Genomic DNA, 27,410 nt, shown 5'->3' on the forward strand with positions numbered 1-27,410 from the left:
GAAATAAAAAAAGAAAACATGATAGTAGTAAGGGAACAAAAATTGGGACACTACAGGCAGGAATTTCTAACTGATTAGCTTGTGGTATCTGAGGTGGCTGAGAATTCCCATCAATGAGATCACCTTAAACAAACACTTAGTGACTTGAAAAAGTCCCCATCCCAAAGTCAATTATAAGTATCCAATATTATAGATGTAACTGAATTGAAAGTTATGTTAAAACCAATTTTATTAAAGTAAGAGAAGAATGCCATTTTATCACTCTAAAGCTATATATCAAGATAAAGATATTATATTGCTTTTAGTATTTAATTTTACTACCACACTAATACACATACATTTCTTGAAATTTCTGGGTTTTTTAGTTATTCTATGTCCTGATTTTTAGTTATTGAACATGAGTATGCCCCAATAAAGGAATAATTTTTTAGGTGCAATAAATGACTCCCAGTCTTATCCTCTGACACATATGAACAGCTTTCACCTTTCTATCTTCATGACCCATATTTGTTGTCCATATAAATTTATACTGTCCATAGACATAGCATAATATTGCTAACATTTTATAGTCCACTGTAATTTCCTCTCTTAACATTATCTCATGAGATGTTTTTCTATATTTCCACATAGTCACTGGGTCTTTTTAATGGCTGCAAAATATTCCATCAGATACTCACACTTAGGTTTAAATGGTTTGATCTTATTCCTCATAGATTTATTCCTAATTCTGTGATTGGTAGTCTTAATCAAAGGTGACAACATTAGGCTTCATTACTGGTTACTTACATTTCAAATATATATAGCGCTGAAACTCCATTAGTTAGTCAGGAAGCATTATTAAATTTCCATTAAAATGTCTTCATTTTTCTATTTCTAACATGAGGATTAAGTGAATTACTATGTGAATTTGGTAAAAGTAGCCTCTTACATTTCTTTTCATGCAGAAAATACTTAGTCATTCAGAAGAGCAGCTGGAACCACAACAACCTCTAGGCTGTCAGAGTGCCCTCTAGAACAAAAGCAGTGCCACCTCTAATGTCAACTCGTCCATCAGGACGCACTGAAATCTCCAGTTGTCCTCCTCGACAGGAACACTGAAAGGCTAAAGAAAACATAAAACAAGTTGTAAATTAATATTGTTTGTGTCCACCCTTTTTAATTAACAGAACATAGTGAAAGACCTCTTATTATAAACTCTAGAATCTTCCCAGCTCAGTTTATAAGAAACTCCTTCATCTGTCCATAGTATTGCCCTGCCCTGTTCTCCTGGGGACTGAGGAGTCACAAATGCAGCTGGTCCACAAAACACACAGCCCCACACCTTTTCCTCTTGAGCCATTTCCCCTGTCACTTCCTGTAATGTCCCAGATACACTCCACCCATAGCTTCCTCTCTGCTTCTGTCCAGGAGTAAACAAGGAAATGTGATAAGTTAGAGGCATGGACTAGAAGTCTAAGAAGATAAAGAGGGGTGATCTTGGCCGTCCTGAGACAGCCTCATCTTCCCAGGCCTAAAGAGGACAAAGGGAGTTTGTTCACTCATTGTACTTATCGAGCAACAAGAGACACAGCCTCAGCCTTCCTGTAGTTCAGTGCAGAGGGGAGTAACGAGACCAGCCCAGCTGCTATCCCCAAATCAGAGTCAGAGAGGCCTAACCCTCCCACTAGGTAAGACCTTCATCCTGGAGGGTCACACTCCTATTTTGATTAGTGCAACTGTGTAACCTCCCTTGGCTGCAATCTGTGTTCTCTACCGCCAAGCAATATATTAATCATTAAGGGACTTAGTTCAAAAGCAGTTTGTTTGATTCAATCCTGTGACTAGCAATGGCAGTATGGAACTTTGGTGATCATCCACTCTCAACTAAATAACCTCACTGGGCCAAAGCTACACAGCTTGTTAATTTTATTCAACAAATACTTATTGGGCACTTACTGTATTAGAAGTGTGTCTATGTATTGGGAGGGACAGGGGTGGAAGGTGTTTGAGTGGAAAATATTCTGATTAGAGGATTCAGTGTGAAGGAACTTCAAACCTGTCATTTACATGTGGGTTTTTCAAGAAAAAAACTTCTGTGATATTTTATTACATGCTTCAAGTTCACAAGTTTTTTAAAAATTGGAAAAAAAAACTGCATACCACGCATGTCCTTCTTCCCCAATTGCTGAGACCAGTAGCTGCTGAGAACGGCATGTGCAGACCCTTAAAAAATAGTTATGATATAAAAACAAAAATTTATAAGCAATTACAACCAACTATCCAATTTGACTAAACCTTAGATGGCGTAGCCATAGCTGAGTGTGAAATTATGGATGGATATAGAAAGGAAGACACAGAATTTATGGATAAGCTCCTCCAAATGATATATCTGCTATGTTTTACACTTTTTGAAGACTTAATTAAACGCAGAGGTTTTTTTTCTAATTTCTTAACCTGAGTATAATTGACACAGAATGTTATATTAGTTTCAGGTATACAACATAGTGGTTCAATTTCTCTATGTGTTATGGTATGCTTACCACAAGGGTAGCTACCGCCCATCACCACATGCTATTACAACGTCACTGACTGTATCCCCTATGCTGTGCCTTTTATTCCTGTGACTTATTCATTCCATAACTGGAAACCTATATCTCCCCCTCCCTTTCACCCATTTCACCCATCCCCGAACCCCTTCCCTCTGGGAACCATCAGTTTGTTCTCTGTATTTATAGGTTTGATTCTGCTTTTTATTTTTTTATTCATTTGTTTTGCTTCTGAGATTCCACATATGAGTGAAATCATATGGTATATATCCTTCTTGGTCAGATTTATTTCACTTAGCATAATATTCTAGGTCCATCCATGCTGTTGCAAATGGAAAAAAAAAATCTCATTCTTTTTTATTGCTGTGTAATATTCTAATGTGTTTGTGTGTGTGTGTGTCACACATACCACATATACACATATCAGATCGTCTTTATCCATTCACCTATTGATAGACACTTGGTTGCTATAAATAGCTGCTATAAACATCAGAGTGCATGTATCTTTTTGAATTAAACTGCAGGTTTTAATTTTTGTCCTATCAGTTCATTGTCAACACATGGTAGGGAGATCAAGGCTTCACATAAATCTTTCTGTCTTTCTAGGAAAATATCTTCTTCCTTCTAGGATTAACATGCAAAGAAAACTGGGAACTATGACAAAAGGTTAAATTTTCCACCAAGCCAATGTTTTCAGGCTTTTGGTACCAACAGAACTTCCTTCTAGTGAGTATTTTTTCACTTGATTGTGCCCTAGTTTTAGATCAGTGAATATATATTAAAATAAAGAAAAAAATATAAAGTAATAACTGGCAGGGGCACCTGGGTGCCTCAGTCGGTTAAGCATCTGACTTCAGCTCAGGTCATGATCTCGCAGTTTGCAAGTTTGAGCCCCACATCGGGCTCTGTGCTGACAGCTCAGAGCCCGGAGCCTGCTTTGGATTCTGTGTCTCCCTCTCTCTCTGCCCCTCCCCTGCTTGCACTCTGTCTCTCTCAAAAATAAATAAACTTAAAAAAATAAAAAGTAATAAAGTAATAACTGACAGAAAAGTCTTTGGGGAGGAAAAGGATGGGTTTTCTTCAGGAAAAGTTACCAAATGTTATGAGGGACCCACCTAGGATGACCAAGCATCCCTGTTTGCCCAAGACTGTCCTGGTTTTAGCCCGAAAGGCCCTGTAGGCTGAGACATCCCTCAGTCTGAAGCAAGCTGAGATGGGAGGTGATCATGTCCAAAGACCTTCCCACTTGAGAAAAGCATTATTTCAGGGGAAAACACTGGCCTTCTGTACCAATTAAAACCTTTGGGAAGCAGCTGTGCATGTGTAAATGCACTCAAAACTTCCTTTCCATAGGGGAGGGCTGAGGTGTACTTTTTCGATGTCATTGGGCATTCTCCTGAGTCCTTAAAAGTGCTTTGCTGAGCTTTGAATTTTACGTGTTTTCTCAGACAGTAACTAAGTCAAAGTCCTGAAACCATTCCAGCCTCTACCTCTGATCAGTTGGAGCCTCAAAGTTTCTTCCCAGCCTCCTTCCCCAGCCACCAACCTAGCCACCAGCCTCCTCCATCAAGCATTCCCTTCTTTTTCTGCTCAGCCCACTCTTCTCAAAGAGGATGAGAGGAAGCTTGCCATCCTTGCCCATCTTTGATTTCATCCCTCTGCCTCTGGATGGCATATCTTGAATACCCATGTCCCCAAACCCATCCCACCCACTTTGGGGGTAGATCTGGGAAGGCTGTTCCTGTCCCTCTTTCCCACCTATATATAACCCAGGAGTTTATCCTTCAAAAACCAAATCTTTTCTATGTCAAGGATCATGCAGGCTAGCCACTGAAAAAAACAAAAGGCTTTGGGACTATAGTGGACTGGTATCAGCCCCTGAATTTTGCAAATAGCAGATCTGGAAGTGTTGGTTCAGGGAGCCAGTTTTGTCATTATTATTAAAATATTTAAGAGTTATTGGACACTTATCATGTGACAGGTACTGTGCTAAGCATTTACCATGCATTGTGTTATATAACCCTATGAGGTATTACTCATATTTTATAGAGGAGGGAACAGAAATTTTTAAAAGTTAAGTCATTTGCTCCAGGTCAACAGCTAGGAAGCTAGGATGTAAACCCAGACTGTGTGACATTAAGGTTTAACCCTGCTATACTGCCTGCTTAATTCTGTAGTTTTCACATGAGACTTCAGTGAAGGGATGGGGGCAGAGGAGATAAGGAAACAAAAACAGCTCAAAACCCAAGCAGCCTGAAAGGTCATGTGAAGGTCACTTACTAAACAGTTATTTGTTATCTTCCTCCTTCATTGTTGAACCCTCCCCAGGACCCAAGTCAAAAAGTACCTGTTACAGGGTCTTCAGCCACACCAACCCATGGTGCAAAATATCTGGAGTAAAAGTCAAATGCTTGGCTCTGCCCTCCAGGCTCTCCTTTAAGGGTGAGAATAAGTCCTTTCACCTTTCCTGTGTTTTCCACTTGCAGAAGATTCTGTGTATTCACCTTCAGGTTCTCCAAAAATGACCTTGTTCATAAAAGGGATCCATTAGGACAAACCCATCTCACAGACCACTAGACAGACTCAGTAAAGCAAACAGCTCAGTAGTCAGGGAGGAAAGAGCAAGTAGAATATCTTGCTTCCTGGGAACAAAACCCTCTGACTGCATAAATCATGGTTTTACTGGACACAGCACAGCCAGACAAAACCAGAACGATAAATCTGGGTTCTGAGCCCTCCCCAAAGTGCTGACGAAGCCAAAAATCTTGTTTACCTCCTATAAGTATCACTGAGCCGGACAAGGAGCTTTCGGGTATCTGGAGAATAGCGGACGTCCTGGACCAGTGTATCACCTATGGCAGTCTGTGGAGACAGACCAAAAACTCCTCAGGAGTGCCCCCTGGCCTCTCATGAGCATCTCCTCTGTGCCAGGCATAGACAGCATCTCCAATCCCAAGAGTTTTAGTTCAGTTTCAGCTCTCAAAGTGTTGCCCAAGGAAATCCAGTTTCATGGAGACCAGAGACCTTTAAGGGGATTGAGCTTACCCTCCACGAGCCAAAGATAGGCATTGTTCACAAGTATCACTACATGCCTCCACACTCTACTCCTTCAAGTGGGCATTTTTCTCACAAATAAAGAAGACTTAGAGAGGCCCAGGGACAGGGACACACACACACACACACACACACACACACACACACACACACACACAACTTGACCCAAGTCCTAGGGGCCCTAGAGTCAAAGCTCTGAATCACTACTATCTACTGTCTGTAGAAATGGGGGCCTCAGGCACACCTCTTAGCGTTGTTGTGAAGATTATATGAGATAATAAATGTGGGGGTCCTGGGTGGCTCAGTTGGTTGAGCATCCAACTTTGGCTCAGGTCATGATCTCACATTCATGGGTTCAAACCTTACATCAGGCTCTGTGTTGGCAGCTCAGAGCCTAGAGAATGCTTCGGTTTCTGTGTCTCCCTCTCTCTCTCTCTCTCCCCCTGCCCGCACTGTCTCTCTCTGTCTTTCAAAAAAATAAAATGTTAAAAAAAATTTTTTTGAAGAAAAAAGAAAGAATATATGTGGAGTCCCAGCATCAGCAACTAGACGATCCTATATGGCAAGGACTCAGGCCAACGGTTTAAATAAAAGTGGGGACTAGACCACTCATCTTAACATTACTCTGTTCGGCAAGCACTGTTTTCACTTAGATTGTGTGCCGTGGATCAGTAACATAGCAACATTTACTAAAGATATTTTAATTCATGGTCTACCTAAGACTGCACATAATCTTGCTCATATCCTAGAACATTGTTTGTGTGTTTGGTTGTTGATTTGGAGTGCTGAGATTATGAGCAGGGAAAAGCCTCTCCAAGTCATACATTGGCAGCACCACTGGCTATAGCAGAGCAAATAAGAATCACCAGTAGTGATCTGACCATCATTAGGTTGCTTCAGGTCCTCTAACCTTCTCTAGAAACTGAGATGCTCCAGGTTCCAAAGCCAAGATTCCCTCCACTTTGGGTGGTGCCTCGACTATCTGCCCCTGTGTCCACAGTCGAATAATGTCCATCCCTCTACAAATGGAAACTCCTGCAGCCAGATCCCATCTGCTCTTGGGGCCTTTCAGTTTCTCAGAAGGATCATTCAGCCCTCCTCTGCATGGATTTTTATGTCAATTTGAAAGTCTAATTCTTAGCTGAGAATCTTATTGTCAGTTTCTAGGAACATAAAATGACAATATCATGATAACTAAACCCTTTATTGTGCTCACTTTACAAATGCTGAGCCTGAGGCATAAAGATAACAGGTTAAGTTCTTTCTTTCTACCATGAACAAGGTCTATGCTGTGAATATTTTCCACTTTCTTGACAACATGTTTAAGGTAGTTCATTTATGAATTTGGCTTGTCTTGCAAAACCTGAGCCATAGGTGGCGCTGTAAAATCAGAATTTGTAATGCTTGCTGCTACTTTTTGAAAACATAAACCATATAAGACACTAAAGAGATTATAAACCCTGTAGTTGAAAATTCAATGAGAAACACCCCAGTAGTATCCACAGAGGCCATTTGACAGAATTATTTTTGTCACTGTGGCTCTTGCCCTGGTCTGGACCAGGTCCTCACTTCTCTACAAACTAAGCACCTAGTCATCCAGAGCTACTCTGGCCCTCTGGCCTCTCCACAGGATGACTTTAGTGCCTACTTCACTGGGGAACACTGAGAATTGCAAGATATTGCACGTGAAGCACTTAGCACGTGGTACTGCACAGGGGAGACTCTCCAAAATGTTTATTATCATGATTGGTATTCTTGTTATTAAGACCCACCCCTATAAAGACCTCCAGAGGAAGGCAGACTATGAATCTTGCCTTCTCTCTCAAGTTACCCAGGCTTTCCTGCCCTCCTCCATCCAAGCACTGCCCCCTGACCTCAGCCTCATTCTCCACCACAGAAACTGGGGCTGCCCTGCCTGGCGGCTTACATTCCTTTCTCTCTCAGCCACCACACAGCAGCCTGTCTTCCCCTTACCTTCATGGAGGCTAGTGCTGACAATGAAGAGTCAAGGAAACTGCTCAACCTTCTCACCAAATACGCTCAATATTAAAAGCACACCTCAAATGCACTGCCCACTCTCATCTAAAGTTAGCCTGGAACACTTATACCGATAGAAGGCCTATCTTTGTGGGTCAAAGGCTACTGATCCTTTGTGTTTAAACAACAAATGACCAGATCACATGAGTTTAAGTTTAATTCCTTTCACCAACCTTTATCAAGTCCTCCACTTCATGGAAGTCCTAGATGAGGAGAAAAGACAAGACCATTGTAAAACAGGCACGCTATCAGTGGTATACAGTTCACGGCAATAATTAGAAAGAGCTGACCTGGGGGTGGGTTGGATAAAGAGGCAGATCCAGGATGATACCATCCTCTGCTCTTCTGGCCTTTAGTTCCCCACTCAGAGTGACAAAGGTTAGAGTGCTATTCACATTTTCTGGTCAAAAAAAAAAAAAAAAGAGAGTCTTACTTTTGTCAGTTACAAAGGAATTTTGAAAGGAAATCAAGAAATAGGAAAATAGATTCTGTTATATATTTGCACATCTGTTTTGATCACTATTGTGTTTTCCTAGATTCCCTGGCAGGGATCTCTTTCCCATAAGGAGGGGTCCGTACAGGGGTCCAGAGTAGAGAAAGCCCTCCCTGGATTCTGGATTCTCTCTTGAGAACCAAGAATTTACTGATTGGACTTGACATCACACTGCAAGCCTTTAAATGCCAGCTTCTTGGGGCGCCTGGGTGGCTCAGTCGGTTAAGCCTCTGACTTCCGCTCAGGTCAGATCTCACGTTCGTGGGTTTGAGCCTCTGAGCTAGCTGTCAGCACAGAGCCTGGAGCCTGCTTCCAGTTCTGTGTTTCCTCTCTCTCTGCTCTGTCTCTCTCTGTATCAAAAATAAATTAAAAAACATTAAAAAAAATAAATGCCAGCTTCTTTATGCTTACTAACTGTGCCTTTGAGTAAACTATTTAACCTCCTTAAGCCTCAATTTCCTCATCAATAAAATGGAGTAAAAATTAAACCTACCTCATAGGGATTCAATAGTGTTTTCTAATGAAGATTTTTAAATATACACTATAGAGTTACAAACAATACTAGTCTAAGATATGCCAAAGGGATGATAAATAGAATATACAAATTATGAGCAACAGTCTAATAGGAACAAATCAAGCTTACCCTAAATAAACAAAGCTATACATAAAATTACTGTTACTGATACAACTTGGGCCACTTATCTGACCTCATTGTGGGTAATAATTTTAGTGAAAACAAAGATTTGTGATCTAATTCTTTCCTCCCCCTTAATATTTCTGTAAAATATCTAAAAGGTAAGGAAATTTAGCATTGTCGATTAACTTTCACTGACTATAAAGTTCTAAAACCCAAAGTTTAATTTTTCTCATTATAATCGGTGGAAGACATCATTATTTGCAAAACATGTTTTCATAACTTATTCAACCTTAAGACCACTCTATGGGAGGTCTGAAGGCTATTATTCCAAATCTCTGCCTCACATCAACCATTGTGGGGTTTTCAAAAGGCACTCAATCCAACTTCAGTAAAATCTACTTTTCAAGACTGAGTTCCTAAACATTATTTCAGGATTTTGCCTGTCTTCATTCTTGTCCCCTATTCACAGAAACCAAAACTGTCTTTTTAAGACATAAGATGTATTACATTGTAGAGAGGCCTTGATCTGACTCTCAGTGTTCTCTCCTGACAGTCGCCCCCTTGAAGTTCCAGCCACTCTAAATATACAGGCTGCACTTCAGGGGCTTTGCATTTGCTGCTGCCTCTGGCTCCTTCTCGAAATCTAGCTCTTTGCACAGATAGCTTCATATCCTTCAACGTGAAGGTTCCCTTCTCTAGTGGATGCTGTTGTCCAGAATCTCTCCCTTCCCCTCTCAAGGCAAGGACTAGGTGAGGCAAGGAAATACAGAGGAACAAATTTAAGGAGGTACCGGCTCTCAGGTGCAGCCTGAAGACTTGATTGTCTCCCCTTTCACCCAGCCCCAACTGGGTTGTAGAGGGTGTTGGTGACTAAGAGCTCGCCGCTGAGTCCTACTCTGCGAATTGCCCTTGGGTATGCAGAGCTACCTCACCTACAGTCATGCTGCTTTTCTGGGCATTGGAGGCTGGTCAATGGAAGGTATAAAGGCCTGAACCTTTGATTCTATTTGGAACTGTACTACTTGAAGAACCTTGGCGGCATTAGACCTCCCTGTGGATTTGGCCTAGCCCTTTCTTTGTTACTACCACTTTGCAATTCACCCTCCTGCTCTGTTCTATTCTCCTTTCTTTACTCCCCTACCAGTATTGATCCCGAGAATACTGCTCACAGTTCTGGCATGCAGTGTGTCTCAGAGTCTGCTTCCTGGGGAAACTCACCCTGTAACACCTTCCCTACCACCTCCCTCTAAATAACTCCCCAGAGAATCTTTTTTTCCAACTCTGCACTCGCTACTGTTACCCTCTGTCATATCATCCTGTGTATTTCCTTGTTTAACTTTCTGTTTGTTGTCTACACCTATTCATGGCTGCTTCCATCTCCACTTTTAGGGCATTTCTAGGTAGCTCTCCCCTGCCCCATTCCCATAATTCCCTGACCTTTATTACACCAAACATATCTAGATGAAAAATGGCAGGATTGAGTTGCTGCATCATCTCTTCACAAAGTAAATGTATATAGTCAGGGCTCATGAATCTTTAAACTTGAGAAGAAAGAATCTCTTGTGAGGGGCATTTGGCTGGCACAGTCCATAGAGTATGTGACTCTTGATCTCAGGATCCTGAGTTCAAGCCCCACATTGGGCGTACAGTTTACAGAAGAAGCAGCAGCAGCAGCAGCAGCAGCAGTTGGAAGAGGAGGAAGAGGAGTAGGAGAAGGACAAGGAGAAGATGAAGAAGAAGAAGAGGAGGAGGAGGAGGAAGTTGGAGGAGGAGGACAAGGAGGAAGAGGGGAAGAAGGAGGAGGAGGAGGAGGAGGAGGGGGAGGAGGAGGGGAACCTCTTGCGAAATGAATTTCAATGTCGATGGGCATATATTCAGAGCAAAAAGTGCCTTATCATTCCCAGATACCACATCGTGTGAGATGCCTGTTGTGTCTCACAGGCTCACCCCCTGTGTTGGTCAGAAACCAGAAAGCTCCTCTTCAAAATAAAACGGCATTCTAGGGACCACTGACCATGGCTTTCCCACATGCCTGGCACATATTCAGGAAGACCAAAGTCCTGGGGGCTGTTTTTGTTTTAGTGTAATGAATTGCATGAAATACATCTGCGATGTCTTTATACCAGTCACTTTGATTCATCACTAAGAGTTTGTGAGAATTGTTTTAAATATTGGCAATTTGCTAAATGATGGGTTCATAAAAGAAAATCACATTACTTATTTTGTAAAACAGCACAGCTGCAGAAGCCAGGGTAGCATGGCCACAGAGAGGAACCTCACTCGCTGGCGTAAACCACCTTAGTCCAAAGCAGGAACCTTCAGAGGAAGAAAAGCCAAAGAGAAATGAGATAATTACCATACAAGTGGGTCACAAATTTTTTAAATTTTCTCATTCTTTTCTAAATATTTCCCTAGCATGATTAATAGCTGAAAGGAGGAGTGAAGGAAACCAGCCCACTCTGGCTCCCCAGTGCCGAGCTGGAGCTGAAATGTTCAAATCACTCAACACTAGCTCCCCTACATGAACTAAAAACCAAATCAGAATCTCCCCTGCTCTTTTCCTATCTGCATACAAACAGGAAATGCACATCTCTCTTAAATATCATTTCCTTACTGGGAAAGCAGCTTCTGGTACCATTCACGAATGGCTTTAAAAAAAAAAAAAAGCATGTTTACTTATATTTACTTTGTGTAAAGTTGTCAGTTGGGTGCAGTTTTCGTATAAAAGCAGTTTCAGAGAGGTTCATTTCTCTTGCAATTTTTTGATGCATGTCTTCATCCAATGTCTAAATTAGAAACAAAAGTTTATTGAGACTCTAGAAAAACAAATCAGACTCCTTGGACAGCAACTGCCATTAGTCAATAATGCAGCTTATTAATATTAGAAGTTACATGTTTCACAGGAAATAATTGCCAAGAATCCAGATACTTTTACAAAGATTGTTTCTCAGAAATCTATGACTGTAGCACCCTTCATAGGGTGTAGATGCTCAGAGCTGGACCAAACTCTGGAAAACCTACTGGCCTGGCCTATCTTTTGTCAAACTTTAATCTAATCTGAGAGCATGTGCTCTCTTCTAAACAATGTCCACAAGGGGCACCTGGGTGGCTCAGTCGGTTAAGCATCTGGCTTCAGCTCAGGTCATGATCTCACGTTTCGCGGGGTTTGAGCCCCGCATTGGGCTCTGTGCTGACAGCTAGTTCAGAGCCTGGAGCATGTCTTTGGATTCTGTGTCTCCCTCTCTCTGCCCCTTCCCTGCTCACACTGTCTCTCTCTGTCTCTCAAAAATAAATAAAAAAATTTAAAAAATAAAAAAACCAATCTCCACAAAAAGAAACTTCACAATCTCCCTTTCTTGTTGAATAAAAAGATGTTCGGCATCCACTCTGGGTAGGCTGGCCCATTTTGCCCCCATTTCTACGTGGTTTTGCTCCCTTTCATAAGTCAGGCCTTAGGCCAGAGGTCACCTCCTTCAGGAAACCTTCCAGACTGCTCTAAAAGTTTTGTCTCCTTCCGGGGCTTAGGCCGCCTGAATTTACTCAGTGTGTCCCTTCACTGTCTCCCACCATCTGAGGGGACATTATGAAGGGATATTATGAGGGCATACAATGTGCTACCTTGCTTTGTCCTGACTTAGAACAACGCCCCGTATTCATCCAAGAATGGTAGGAGCTCAATAAACATTTGCTGGAAGAATACATTATTCACTTCATCTTCATATTTACTTTACTTTTTATGTGAGCTCTGTGTCCAACATGGGACATAAACTCATGACTGATATCAAGAGTCACACACTCTACTGACTGAGCCAGCCAGGCACCGCTTCTATCTTCATTTTTAAAACCCTCAGTATAGAAATTTTATCTCCTTGCAGATAAAGAAATCGAATACAGAGAGGTTATGTAACATCCTAAGGCCATAATATACCTAATAAGTGGTAGAGTGATTAAAAGTGTGGGCTTTGTAAATGGTAACAACCAGTGTATCTAGAGGAAGGGTATATGAATAGTCATTGTACCATTCTCAAATTTTTCTTTATGTTTTTAATTTTTCAAAATAAAATTATTTTAAAAAATAATGTGAATTTGTGTCCTGGGTCAGGTCCTAGTAGCAGTCCAAGAGTGGGCAAGTCACTTAATCTCATGGAGCTTCAGCTTCCACCCCTTTAACATGAAAAGAGCAGGGGCACCTGGGTGGCCCAGTTGATTGAACATTCAACTCTTGATTTCAGCTCAGGTCATGATCTCACGGTTCAGGTTTGTGGGATCAACCACCGCATCAGGCTCTGCACTGACAGCATAGAGGCTGCTTAGGATTCTGTCTCCCTCTTTCTCTGTGCCTCCTCTGGTCAAGTGCCTCTCCAAAACAAAGACAAACTGTTATTATCCCTTTAACACACCACAAACAGGAAAACCAATGTCTATCAGATAAGATGGATTCTTGCAACGTTTCTAAGGGAAAGCAGCAATCAGTCAATTACCAAGTGCTGTGCTAGGTCAGCAACATCCACACCACCACCGAGTTAATTTGTTAGAAATTTGGAGACTTAGGCCCCACACCAGACCTTCTGAATCATCATATTTTTAAAGTTTCTTATCTTGGGGGCACCTGGGTGGCTCAGTTGCTTAACTGTCTGACTCGAGATTTCAGTTCAGGTCATGATCTCACAGTTCGTGAGTTCGAGCCCTGTGTTGGGCTCTACACTGATAGCACAGAGCCTGCTTGGGATTCTCTCTCTCTCTCTCTCTCTCTCTCTCTCTCTCTGCTCCTCCCATGCTCTCTCTCTCCCTCTCTCTCTCTCAAAAATAAATATTAAAATTTTTTTTTTCATTTTCAGATAATCTCTACACCCAACATGGAGCTCAGCTCATGACCCTGAGATCAAGAGTCACATGTTCAACCAACTGAGCCAGCAAGGTTTCCCGGAATCTCCTTTTTTTTTTTTTTACTGGATCTCTAAGTGATCCATGTGCACATTAAAGTTTAAGAAACCCTGGTGTATAAAATATGGCCCCATGTTCAAGGGGTTTAGCATCTTACAGGGAATCAAGACAGACACAGAAAGCAACAATGAACACCACCAGAGAGTATGTAATTGAGACACATAGATTTTTGACAATAAATACTCTAAGACTTTTTGTTTGTTGGTTTGTTTTAAACGTGTATTCATTTTTGAGAGACAGAGAGACAGAGCGTGAGCAGGGGAGAGGCAGAAAGAGAGGGAGACAGAATCCGAAGCAGGCCCCAGGCACAGAGCCCGACGCAGGGCTCAACCTCACAAACCGTGAGATCATGACCTGACCCAAAGTCAGACACTTAACCAACTGAGGCCACCCAAGCTCCCCAATACTCTAGGACTTTAAAGATGAAGCTGTGAGGTAGGCTAAGGAAAAGGACAAATTTTGGTGAGTTGCACAGGAAAGTGTGCGCAAAGAGCTTTATACTGGGGATGCTTCTTGGACAAGTCACTTGACCTCACTTCTGTTCTGTAAATCTTTGACACTAAGATTCTGTGAGCTGAGACAAGGAGAATTGGTATGGCAAGGATGAAATGGCACGAACACCTGTCATACCTGGACCCAGGCAGTGAGTAGTCCCACCTGAGTGGAAGGGGTGAGGGCTGCTGGGCATCCCAGCTAATAAGGCAACAATGTTAAGAAGCACTCCTTGCGGCCCCCTGAGTGTTCTGTGTGGAAACTGGCCCACATGTCCGTGCATACAACACCTGAGAGAAACTGGGAGCCAACTAACTCGCTAGTGCAGGCCTCGTGGTGATCGAAGGGGTGATAAAGAAAAGCCCGTGCTGATCTTCCTGGATTTGCCTCCACGGCTGCAGGAACTTGTAATGCCGGCCAGTCCTTCCTCTACCTGATCTAGCCAAACTTCCTATCTTCATCCTTCCTTCCTTTTTCTATTGCTTCCCTCTACTTTTAGGACAAGAGTCTCAAAATGCATTAAAACATCTCACAATGTAGCCAAGCTCACCATCTATTGGTAATAGATTTCTTTGCAACTGGGCTTTTTTTGCACATCAGCTAGAACACACACTTCACTGTCAGCTCTTTAGTCCTGTCTACCTCGGTGTATTGCACCAATTGCAATTTGAATTTCTGTTGCTGTAATTTCTGTCCCAAGACACTTAAAATGCACTTGTCATTTGCCTGCAGGACCAGAGACACTGTGGTAAGTTTGATAGTAGCAGTCCTCAAATTCAGGCAGCTGAATTTCTACACTGGAACCAAAGGTCAAGGTAATAGTGAATCATCAGAAGACTAATGTTTCAACTTTGAGAGCTTTAGAGGAGACTGCATTCATTCAAAATACTGAATTTTTGTTCCCATAATTTTTTTCATTTTATACTAAAGTTGTTTATTTTCAAATGCAGCACATAAAGGTTATACACCAACAACCATGATTCTCTTCCTTTAATATCCATTTCCCTTTGGCAATCTCACGAGTCAACTTTCCAACAGCAAAAACAGAGGCATGGTTGGTTTTTGAGTTCTGGTGTACTGCACTGGGACACTGAGGTATCCTCACCATTTGGCCCACAAACATTAATGATCAGAAAATCAGGGCAAAGTTTTAAAATACTCCCATCTTGTGGCAGCTTAGAAACATGACAGCCAAAACATGATAGTCCTGCTCTCAGTCCCAGTTCACCTGTCCTTCTGCTGTCGATAGGTTCCAACAAAGGAAACACACTTGGATATGGAAAGTTCTAAATTATCCAGGCAGAAACAGGAGCTTCCTCCTGAGGCAGCTGGATTTCGTATTTTGAAGTTATGTCCCCACAATGCAGCACTCAAACTGTAAGCCATCTTTGTTTGTTCCTGATGGTTCTTATGGGTGCCTAGTCCCTCCAGCTCCATCATAGACCCCAAAGCTCATACTCACCTTGCATACCCCGCCCACCCCACCTCTCCAATAAGAATAAAAGACCAGTAGTGGTTAGTTAGCTAGAACTCTTAGAGATTTTTTTGCCACAATCTAATTAATTAATAGATTTACTTTCACTCAACAGATAGCTATTCAGTGCCTGACATGTGCTAGACCATGTGTAATAGAACAAGTTAGAATTGGTTAAGATTTCATAGAATGTGCAGTCTAGTGAGGAAGACAGGCATTGAATGAATTTCAAGAGTGATGCGTACTACTGACTGGGAAGTAAGGGGTACTCTGGGAGAACATAAGAGAGGAGGAATCTAGTGTGGGGAAGAGTATGATGGGTTAAAAGCATGGGCTGTGCAGTCAGGCAGATCTGGGGTGGGATCCTGAAGTCAGCCACCTAGGTAATAACTTAACCTTCCTCTGCTTCTGTCTTCACATGTATAAAATGGGATAATAAGACCTACTCTTAGAGTAGATGTACGGATAAAATGAGATAATATATAAAAAGCAATTTAGCACAGTATCTGGCTGAACTTGCCTGAATTCATTGCTCCCAAAGCTGAGAGTTATGTACTAGAAGCCAGTGAAGTAGGAATTCCCACATCAGCATCTCCTGCCTTGCTTTCTCTCTTTCCTCAAATACTGGGCAAGAGAAAACCTCTCAATGGCCTGGAAAAGTCTTCTTTGAACTCTTCATCCCTTTTCTGGGCATAAAAATGATATATGACTTTGGAACTCCCAAGAAACCCCAGGAGCCTCTGACCCAACAGGGGAACACAGAGCCAGTGGTCCTCTAAGGAAGGGCAGCAGGTTTGGAAATGGCCACTGCATCATAAGCTTCCCCACATGAGTTAAAGCACAAACTGAACTGAACACAGTATTGCTGTATACTCGTTTTTCCTTAAGTAGGTAACACACCAAGCTGTAAAGAGGCTTTCGTTACCCTCTAAATTTAACCAGGGAAACTGGAACAGCGAGCTGCTTAGGAACTAAAATGAAGCATTCCACTTTAAAAGTGCAAATGCTGTCCCTGGGAATGACTGGGTTAGTGTTTAAAAGAATAAACAGACACACGCACACATGTATTATGGGTATATATATGAATATTATATTGATCATGGCATAGTGTCCAGCATGTGGCCAGGAGACGCCAGCTGAATTGAAATAAATGTATATGCTAGTCACACAACAAAGTTGTTTTTACAGAAATTTTTAATAGAAAAACTCAAGAATAAACCGCTGTTTAGGGGCACTGGGCTCAATTAGAAGAAAGTGTGACTCTTGATCTCGGAGTCACGAATTCAAGCCCGTGTTAGGTATAGGGATTACTAAAAAAAATCAATAAGTAAGAACTTTTAAAAACCTAAAACAAAACAAATGTTAAACCACTGTTTAAAAGATCCTCTGAAACAGTGGTTTTCAACTGGGGACAATTTTTTATTGTCATGATGGGGAAAAGGGAAGACTGCTGTCATCTAGTGGGTAGAAGCCAAGAATACAGCCAGCATTGCAGACAGACAGCGTCACCCAACAAAGAACTACCTGATTCTGCCACTGTTGAGAAACCCCACCCAAACATCCACCCACGTACCCACATATATACGACGACGACAACAACAACAACAACAAAACAACTTGAGGCCTTGTTAGAATATGAAGGAGAATTATGGGATCCCTACCCCTGTTGGTATGTTATTTTCATTAATTAACACTGTTTTATAGTAGAATAAATAGCATATCACCCCTTATCACTACCCTAGCCCTCTGACCCATTCAAGTAGCTGGTCATGAATTCCTATAGTTGTTACACAGCTTTTAAAGTAAAATATGTTTCATTTTTAAAGTATTGTTTCTATACATTTCATACCTCTACTTGATCTTTATTGTCAAATTGATTCTCCAGCATTTGAGGACACCATCAAGTTTTTAAGGTTTTAAATATTTTTTCTCAAATATCTGTTCCATATTCTATTTAGCCCTTAATCTGTTTTTATTTTCAGCTAATGCACAGTGTTAAAAGTAACTTATGTGAAAATTTTAAAAATGGACTTGTCTAGAAAGGAAAACAAAAGAAACTTTAGAATATTCTAGAAGCTCTTGGAATGTTGTTACCTAGAATTTTTTTCTTTTTTGTCTTTTTTGCTATCCTTCCAGAAGTCTTTTATCAAGTATTCAAACAGCTCAAAGAGCAATTACTTTGTCTTTAGTCTATCCACCAAGTTTTTTGTGATTAGTCTCATCTCGGTCAAATTTTTAAATTTGACCTTCACTGAAATCTGAAGTAGTTTCTCTTCTGTAAAATCCAACACTGTTCTGTTCTCTGAGTCCCTCTTGTACCATTAGATCTTTTAGCTTTTGTGGTAACTATTGAATAATGTTTCTCCCACTAGACTTTGAGCACCCCAAGGGCAGGCAAAATTACTCATATTTATATCTCCTGTCCCTACCCCAAAGCCTGGCTCATGGTAGATGTGGACAAATATTTGTAGAATACAGTGATGACAGGCTAAACACTGACCAAACTGTGAGAAACATAAGGTTTAACAGTTATTTGTCTCTGATATCTTTCTGAGTTTACTTGTGTTCTCTTTAGGTGTTTCAGGTGTCCACTGTGTCCAACCATGGGTAAAAGAATCAAGGGCATAAACCACAGTTTATACTTTCACTCTAATTTTTATTGCTTATGAATTGGGAAAAGTGCCAAATTAGCCTCCAGGAGAACAGGATTCTCATGACCACATAACAGAAAACTAGCAAACTATTCTTTAGATATCTATTCAGTTGTCCCTGACAGGCCACCAAATTAGCCTGGTCCCACAGGTTCAAAGCCTGGAAGTGAATTGGGAGACTCTTTAGAAAGCATCCCTGAATTGTGGACTTCCTCATTTTCTTTTTCTTTCTTCCACCCTTAGTGAAGCATATTGCTTTGAACTATGCTAAGCTCTTTGCTTAAATTTTTATGTCCTGGTTTTTCCAAATATATAAAAAAAAAAACTGTAAAATATAGTTGAAGAGAGAGAAAAAGGCTCTGGTGTGTAGTGACTGTACTGGAAGTAAAAGGAGGAAGTTGAAGAATAATGCTAATTCTTTTCATCTAGTGAAAATGGAATACCTAAATCACTTGACACTATATTCAGAACTCTTCAAAGAGATTACATGAGGACATGCAGCAAATATACTAGGTCTCTTAAGTAATTTCATTCACTTCCACAATTCCTTGACATGAAGTTGTTTGCCCAACTGTTTCTAAAGAAAGTTCATGATTTAGAATCTGGTTGTTAATCATTCTTTCACTAATCCTCCCAAGCTCTTGGTAAAGCCTATTAACTTAATTACTTCCTGCATTTTATGCTTAGAAGATGCCAGCTGCAAGGTTGTATAATGAATGTATCCTTAACGACAAGATGAGGACTTTTCATCACCGTTTTTGCTGCTCTGCTTGAGGGAGAAAGTGTACCAAGAATACCAAGTGTGCCAAGAACTCAATCAACAACATTCATCCATCTCAGTAAAACCCTAGCCATTCTTCATCTTGAGAGCACACTAGAATCACTTAGGGAGCTTTAAAAAACAGAATCGCCTAGAGATTCTGGAATGCACTGGGTATAGGAACTTTAAAGCTCCTTAGGTGATTTTAATATGCAGTTTGACACTCACTGCACTTGAAGTCTCCAACACACACTTGGCCCAGCTTAGTAAAACTTATTTAAGATCATCAAATGCTTACTGTGTTTTCGAAGTAATTCTCAGACAATCTACTCTTGCACTAATTGCTCTGAGTGGAAGTGCTCCTTGTCTGTTTCCTAATACCCAGATACCAACACAAAGCACTGAAGGTCAGTGAATATTTAACTATTCTGTTAACACTCATCCTAACCAAAAGCCATTTTTAAAATGAGACATTCAGTGGGCTCCTGGGTGGCTCAGTCAGTTAAACATCCACTTCAGCTCAGGTCATGGTCTCCGGTTCATGGGTTTGAACCCATGGGTTTGAGCCCCTGTATGGGACTCTCTGCTCTCAGGGCAGAGCCTGCTTCAGATCCTCTGTCCTTCAGTCTCTGCCCCTCCCTGCCCCCCATTCTTTCAAAAATGAGTACCAAAAATGAATAAGCTTTTATTTAAATGAGACTTTCATGAAAAAAAGTTCCCCCTATATTAGAGCTTAATTCCTTCTTTCTACTTAATTACTTAAGTCCTTACAAAATGTTTTATTTGCTTGGTCCTGAAAAGAATTTCTAGTTGTCTGAACTATAGTGAAGGTTAAAGATATGCAGCTAAAATCTTTTATGTTAAATATAATATCAGCCATGGCCAGTCATGTAAAGCTCATCTAATTTCATTCACCTTCACATTTGGTGCTCACTAAATGAAAACCTGATGGCTAAAAAAGAGCTCTATCTTTTTCTTTTAAATAGGTTCTAGTTCTTCCTTACATAAGTCCTTATTTTTCTAGACTTAAAGCATCTAGGTGTAAGCATTCTCATCATATAATTTGGTCAAAATCAACTTGCAGACATAAACATTGCTGATATCATTTGACAAAGAACACACACCAAAGACAAACAGGTAGGTCTGAGTGGGGGTTTTTTTTGTTGGTTTTTGTTTGTTTTTAAGAAATATTTGGTTCTACGGGAATCTAGAATTTCAAGCACTTACATTTTCCAGAAGACAAACAGCAGCAGGATTCCCACAAAATGCTTTTGCTGTAAATGCATCTACTGTGAAAATAGGGAGCTTCATTTTCCTTGCTCTCCAAATTGCCAGTAGCCTGCTTTACTTCTAGTTGTTGCAAAAAATCAAGAAGTTAATGTTTTACTTGGTGTACCGAAACAACCAACAATTCCCAGTTACAAAGTCAACAATTGCTCTAACATATCTACATTTAAAGAGAGGTGATCCACTAGTATTTTTAAATCTCTAAATTGAATTTATTTTAAAATAATGGGTATTTTATTTTCAAATTCTGTATTGATGTTTATACTGTATGTATACTTAAGAACATAATCATATTCTTTCTTAGAGTAGCCAAACTGGCTAACGTATGTTTTAATCAAGTACATGAAATGTCCATGGGGCATATATGTTACTTATAGTCTCCTAATGAATATCACAACCCTTTTAAAATAATACATTTTTTCCAATTGGAAAAAATATCCTCATTATAAAAAACTTGGAAAATTAAAGAGTGACCCATAATCATGCAAATAAACAATAAACAATTTTGGATTTTTGTTTTTTGGGTTTTTTTTTTTTTTGCTTTACATAGTAAAGGAGTCTCATGCTTTAATTAATTTCATGCTATTTTATAAACCTGTACATGAAGACTTTTTTTTTTCATATGGAGAAATTTTTGAGCTCACTTGACAGATTTATTAAAATAAAGCTTTTCATTTTAGGGACAATACTTTCTTTTTACTGAAAATCTATAAAATACAGAAAAGCAGGGGTAAAAAATCTGTACTTCTACTCCCTAGAGATAAATTCTGTTAACATTCTGGGGTGTTTCTTATGCTTTACTACAAAGCATGACCCTTGTCAGAGCAATGGATAGATTCCTCTCTCCCAAAGTTACAGACTTTAAAAAATTCCACAAAGTAAGGGATGCTTTGTTTAAACTTAAAAAAAAAAAAAAAAAAGGCATCTTGGTGGCTAAATCAGTTAAGCACCAGACTCTTGATATCAGCTCAGATTGTGATCTCACTGGTCCTGCAGTCCGGCCCTATATTGGGCTCTGTGCTGAGTGTGGAGACTCCTTGTGATTCATTCTCTCTCTCTCTCCCTCTCCCCCTCTCTCTCTGACCCTCCCTGCTTGTCCTCTCAGTCTCTCACTCTTTCTCTCAAATAAATAAGCATTTAAAATTAAAAGAGGGGTGCCTGGGTGGCTCAGTCGGTTAAGCATCCAACTTCACTTCAGTCATGATCTCAGGTTCCTGAGGTGGAGCCCTTCATCCGGCTCACTGCTGTCAGCACAGAGCCCACTTCCGATCCTCTGTCCCCCTCTCTCTGTGCCCCTCTGCCACTCATGCACCCTCGTGGGCTCTTTCTCTCTCAAAAATAAATAAACATTAAAAAAAATATCATAACATGCATTTATGTTCTCAAGAGAATTAAGATAAACAACCTGGGAAGTGCTGCTGGCTGCCCACACCTGGCTGCAGTTCTCTGGGCTTCTCTCTTTTTTTTTTTTAAGTATCCCAGTATTTTGCTTAACTTTCTTGCCAAATACCAATTTTTTTTAATTGAGGTATAATGCACATGATAGTAATTTCAAGTGTACAACATAATGATTTGGTATTTGTATATATTGCAAAAAGATTAACTACAGTAAGCCTAGTTAACATCTGTTAACTATGCGTAGTCACAAAATGTTTTTCTCATGATGAGAACTTTTAAGATCTACTCTGAGCAATTGTCAAATACGCACTAACTACAGTCATCATGCTGTACATTACATCTCCATGATATTTATTTTGTAACTGCAAGTTTATACATTTTGACCCTATTCAGTATCTTCAGTAAGTCTGTATCTTTTGACCTATAAGCAATAACATTATTATTTTAGATACACAGTTTTTAATCAGAATTTTTACCTTCTTAACAGAATAACTTGAGTATTTTTGAGGGCACTAAACGCTTCAAAAACATAATTGTAATAGACTTCCAATGAATAGGCTTATAGGTATAAGGCATATAAATTATTTAACGATTTCCCTTTGTTGAACATTTATTCCTAATTTTTCACTTGCATAGGTAATGTAGTGATTGAACTTGTCGAATATCATCTGTGTTTCTGATTCTTTAATTACAAGAGATTCCTAAGAGCAAAATCCCTGGGTCCAAGTATATAGGCATCTTAAGCATACAGTTAAATTTACCTTTAGAAAGAGTGTACCAATTTAGACAGCATATGAGAGCATCCCACCATTGACAATGTAACAAACAAAATATATCTTGAGTTTTTATTTGTGTTTCTTGGACTATTCTAACCAGACTGAACAGAGCAGAGAGAACATCTTGTTTTTCATCACTGCTATGATCTCAGTTCTTGGAGCAGTACCTGGCCCACAATAAATATTTATTGAATTAATTATGTAAGAAAATAGTATCCTGAGCATACACCAAAACTGGAATTTCATATACTGCAGACAAATACTGAGGGGTTCTCAACATGGAAGCATCTGGCAGCTAACATTTCTGTTTCAGGAGCATCACTGTTATTGTCAGTACATTGCAGTTTGTTCATGCAGTTACAGGGAAATTTTATTATAGATTGCCTCTCTTATTTTAGAAAATTAAAATAGAGAAAAAATTAAAGGTCTGATAATAAAGCATAGTTTTCATAAATGTAACAGAATTAATACTATTATGGAAGTCATAGATGTGCCAAAAGGAGCACATTTTTAACCTCACTGAGCTTCAGCCTCATTGGTCCTAGCGATCAGCTACACATTCAACTGGATGAGAAAGTATATACTGAAAAGACTGCTTAATTTTTCCATAGTGACCATGAAATATATGTGCAAGTTTTAAAACTACAGTGTTTATGGGGCGCCTGGGTGGCTCAGTCCATTAACTGTCCAACTTCAGCTCAGGTCATAATCTCACAGTTCCTGAGTTCAAGGAACTCTCCGTGCAGAGTCCACTTCAGATCCTCTGTTTTCCTCTCTCCCTGCTCTCCCCAGTTCACGCTCTCTCTCTCTGTCTCTCAAAAATAAATATTTATTTTTTTAACACTACAGGTTTTTATTTTGTGTGTGTTTGATCTCACGAACTGTGAGATCATGACCTGAGCCGAAGCCAGACGCTTAACCGACTGAGCCACCGAGGCGCCCCGATAAACATTTAAAAATAAATAAAAATACAGTGTTCATTTAGGGGTGCCTGGGTGACTCAGTCAGTTAAGCATCCTACTCTTGATTTCAGCTCAGGTCATGATCTCCTAGTTCCTGAGATTGAGCCCCACATCGGCCTCTGTGCCGACAGCACACAGCCTGCTTGGGATTCTCTCTCTCCCTCTCTCTCTGCCCCTATCCCACTCATGTGTGCGCACACTCTCTGTCTCTCTCTCAAAATAAATAAACTTAAATAAATAAATAATAATAAATCTAATTTAGAAGAATACAATTTTATAACTAAGTATTTTGAAGTTTTTAGAAATACTGCATTGCCTCTCAAATGAAAACATTTATTTATTTATTTATTTATTTATTTTATCTTGAGAGAGCATGCAAGCATGCATGTGTGGGAGTGGGGTAGAGAGAAGAGGGAAAGAGAGAACGGGGGAGAGAGAGGAAAAGCGAGAGAAGCCCAAGCAGGCTCTGCACTCTTAGCGTTGAGCTCAGTGCTGGCCTTGAATCACTAACCTTGAGATCATGACCTGAGCAGAAATTAAGAGTCCACCACTTAGGGGCGCCTGGGTGGCTCAGTCGGTTGAGCCTCCGACTTCGGCTCAGGTCACATCTCACATTTGTGGGTTCGAGCCCCGTGTCGGGCTCTGTGCAGGCAGTTAGCTCAGAGCCTGGAGCCTGCTTCAGATTCTGTGTCTCCTTCTCTCTCTGCCCCTTCCCCTCTCATGCTCTGTCTCTCTCTGTATCAAAAATAAAAAATAAAACATTAAAAAAAATTTTTTAAAAAGAGTCCACCACTTAAACGACTAAGTCACCAGGCACCCTGAAAACATTTCTTTAAAGGGAAAAGATTCTCAAAGGCTAACAGGCAGTGTCATTTGCCTGTTTAACAGCCTCTTCCTTTGCCCACCCCCAACTCCATGCACAACACACTTGCATTTCACTTTTTCTAAAAAAAACTCTGATTTTGTTTGCGCAGGCAATGTGCCCAGCCCCATCAATGAATCATAAATCAATCGTCTAAGCTAATTAGGACCATATAATTCTCCTTTGCCAGATGCCCATTCTTCCAGATTCTCTTGCAGCTAGAGATGGCCACATAACCTCATTAGGGCAAGATTGCTGGAGGGATTCTGGAAAAAATTGTTTGTTTTCTGATTCAAAGAGCACACCTGTGAGGAGAATGGACTGTCACTGCCCTTTCTCCTTTTCCCATTTTGAACATGTTGCTGATGCCCGTAGATTCAACAACCATCTTTTGACCATGAGGTGACAAATATGAGAATGAAAAGCTAACAAACTAGGTGAGAAAGAGCATGGGTTCTGGATGATATAGTTAACTGCTAGAGAAATGTTAGAAACTCTTATTTCCAAACTTCATAAGTAAACAATAAATGTTCTTAAGATTCAAACCCTTACTTGTCCATGTGGTAGACAAACTAATGACTCCCCAAAGTTGTCCACATTCTGATTGCAAGAACCTGTGAATATGTTATGTTACATATTCACAGTGTGAATGGGAAATTAAGGTTGCAGGTAGGATTGAAGCTGCTAATCAACTGACCTCAAAGTAAGATTCTTCTGGATCATCCAGGTGGATCCAATGTCCCAAGGGTCTGTAAAAGTGGAAGAGAGAGGAGCACCTGGGTGATTCAAGTTGGTTGAGCATTGACTCTTGATTTTGGCTCAGGTCATCATCTCACGGTTTATGGTATCAAGCTTGCATTAGGCTCACAGAGCCTGCTTGGGATTCTCTCTCTCCCTCTCTCTGCCCCTCCTCCAATCTTAAGCACCCACATGGGTGCATGCTCTCTCTCTTAAAAATAAATAAACTTAAAACTAAAAGTGGAAAAGAGAAGTAGAAAAGTCCAAGTGAGAGAGCCTTGAACATACAGTGCTGCTGGCTTGAATATAGAGGGAGGAGGGGCACCTGGGTGGCTCAGTCGGTTGAGTGCCTGACTTCAGCTCAGGTCATGATCTCACAGTTTGTGAATTCAAGCCCCGTGTCAGGCTCTATGCTGATAGCTTGGAGCCTTGGAGCCTGCTTCAGATTCTGTGTCTCCTTCTCTGTCTGCCCCTCCCCTGCTTGTGCTCTGTGCTCTCTCAAGAATAAATAGACATTTAAAAACTTAGAAGAAAAGAAAAGGAGCCGCAAACCAAGGAATGCAGGTGGCCTTTAGAAATTGAAAAAAGCAAGGAAACAGTTTCTCCTAGAGCCATTAGCAGGTTAGGTTAGTCAGTTCAAGAAACTATAATAAAATACCATGGACTGAGTGGCTTAAACAACAGAAATTGACTTGCTTACAGTTTGGAGGCAAGGAAATCTAAGATCAAGGTGCCAACAAATTTGGCTCCTGGTGAGGACTTTTTCTGGCTTTTAAACAGCCACCTTCTTGCTGTGTCCTCACATGACAGAAAGAGAAGGGGAGCAAGCTCTCTTCTCATAGGAACACTAATCCAGTCATGCGGGCCCACCCTCATAACCTCATCAAATGCTAATTAGCTCCCAAACCGCCATAATCTCCAGATACCATCACATTGGGGGTTACAGCACTAACATAAGAAAGAGGCCGGGCGGGGAATTCAGTCTTTACCAATACCCCTCCCAACACCTGATTTTAGCCCAGTGAGACCCATTTTGGACTCTCATCTCTAAAGTATAAAATAATACATTTGTGTTGTTGTTAGCCACTAAATTTGTGTCAATTTGTTATAGCAGCAATAGGAAATTAATATAGTCCAATAGTCCATTACTTGCAGCCCAACAGAATCCTGCTTTACAAATTTCTAAGAAGAATAGTTAATGCTTATTGAGTACTTATTATATGGTAGACATGGTTCTTAGAACATTTACTCTTCAGAGCAACCCCATGATAGAAATACTATTATATACAATCTGTCTTCATTTTACAAATAAGTAAATGGAGGCTCAGAAAATTTAAGTAACTTGCCCAAGTCCTACATTTAGGTAATACCTAAGGTTGAACCTAAATAAAAGTCAAGCCCTAGGGTCCATGTTCTTAACCACTATGCTTTAGAATATATGCAAGGACCAAAATCTGAGAAACTCTCACTTAAGTAACTAAAATCTTAGTTCCTTAAAATTGGAAACTATCACCGCAAATGAGAAATTTTGTCTTAAGTGTCAAAATAATTTTTTAGATCACTGAAATGAACACTCAGAACTTGAGGCATCTGAGTGGTTCAGTCAGTTAAGCATCTGACTCTTGATTTCCATCCAGGTTATGATCTCACAGTTCGTGGGTTTGAGCCCCATATCAGGCTCCACACTGAGAGTGTGGAATCTGCTTGGAATTCTCTCTCTCCCTTTGTCTCTCTCTCTTCTCTCTCTCTTTCTGCCCCTTCCCTTCCCTCTCTCTCTCTCTCTCCCTTTCCCCTCTTGCTCTCTCTCTACCCCTTCCCCTCTCTCTCTTCTCTCACAAAATATAGAAATAAACTTTAAAAAATCAGAACTTTAAAATTCTCTTACAATTTACAGACATTCAAGAATACAAAGGACCTTGGTATAAGAAACATTAGAATTTTTTTAACATAACATACAGTGTTATATTAGTAGCAGGTGTACAATATAGTGATTCACCAATTCTGTACATTATTCCGTGCTCATCATGATAATTGTACTCCTAATCTCCTTCACCTATTTCACCCATTCCCCCCACCTTCACTCTGGTAGCCATCAATTTGTTCTCTATAGGTAAAAGTCTGTTTTTCAGTTTGTCTTATTTTCCTTTGTTCATTTGTTTGTTTCTTAAAATCCACACATGAGTGAAATCATATGGTATTTGTCACTCTCTGATTGATTTATGTCACTTATCATTATGCCCCCTAGATCCATCCATTGTGTTGCAAATGGGAAGGTTTCATTTTTTATGGCTGAATAATATTCCATTGTCTATATATGCCT

The 27,410-nt window shown here is 40.3% G+C and overlaps 1 protein-coding gene across 4 annotated transcripts in view; it reads right to left on the minus strand.

The window, feature by feature from the left end:
- Positions 1–204: 204 nt before the first annotated feature.
- PBLD (phenazine biosynthesis like protein domain containing) overlaps positions 205–27,410 on the minus strand; it is a 36,891-nt gene continuing 9,685 nt past the window's right edge. Inside the window, exons 2-11 of one of the 4 annotated variants that reach the window (XM_029931778.1) lie at positions 25,050–25,101; positions 20,295–20,417; positions 11,433–11,532; positions 10,964–11,062; positions 7,907–8,016; positions 7,790–7,819; positions 5,299–5,387; positions 4,873–5,051; positions 2,140–2,202; positions 205–1,102 (exon numbers count right to left, since the gene is read on the minus strand). In XM_029931778.1, the coding sequence (XP_029787638.1) occupies positions 990–1,102; positions 2,140–2,202; positions 4,873–5,051; positions 5,299–5,387; positions 7,790–7,819; positions 7,907–8,016; positions 10,964–11,062; positions 11,433–11,532; positions 20,295–20,378 (867 nt within the window). In that variant the 5' untranslated portion in view covers positions 20,379–20,417; positions 25,050–25,101 and the 3' untranslated portion in view covers positions 205–989. The remainder of the gene's footprint in view (positions 1,103–2,139; positions 2,203–4,872; positions 5,052–5,298; positions 5,388–7,789; positions 7,820–7,906; positions 8,017–10,963; positions 11,063–11,432; positions 11,533–20,294; positions 20,418–25,049; positions 25,102–27,410) is intronic. The other 3 variants (XM_029931779.1, XM_029931780.1, XM_029931781.1) reach the window with 3 other exon arrangements.

Source organism: Suricata suricatta, chromosome 2, assembly GCF_006229205.1.
Source record: "Suricata suricatta isolate VVHF042 chromosome 2, meerkat_22Aug2017_6uvM2_HiC, whole genome shotgun sequence".
NCBI lineage: Eukaryota > Metazoa > Chordata > Mammalia > Carnivora > Herpestidae > Suricata > Suricata suricatta.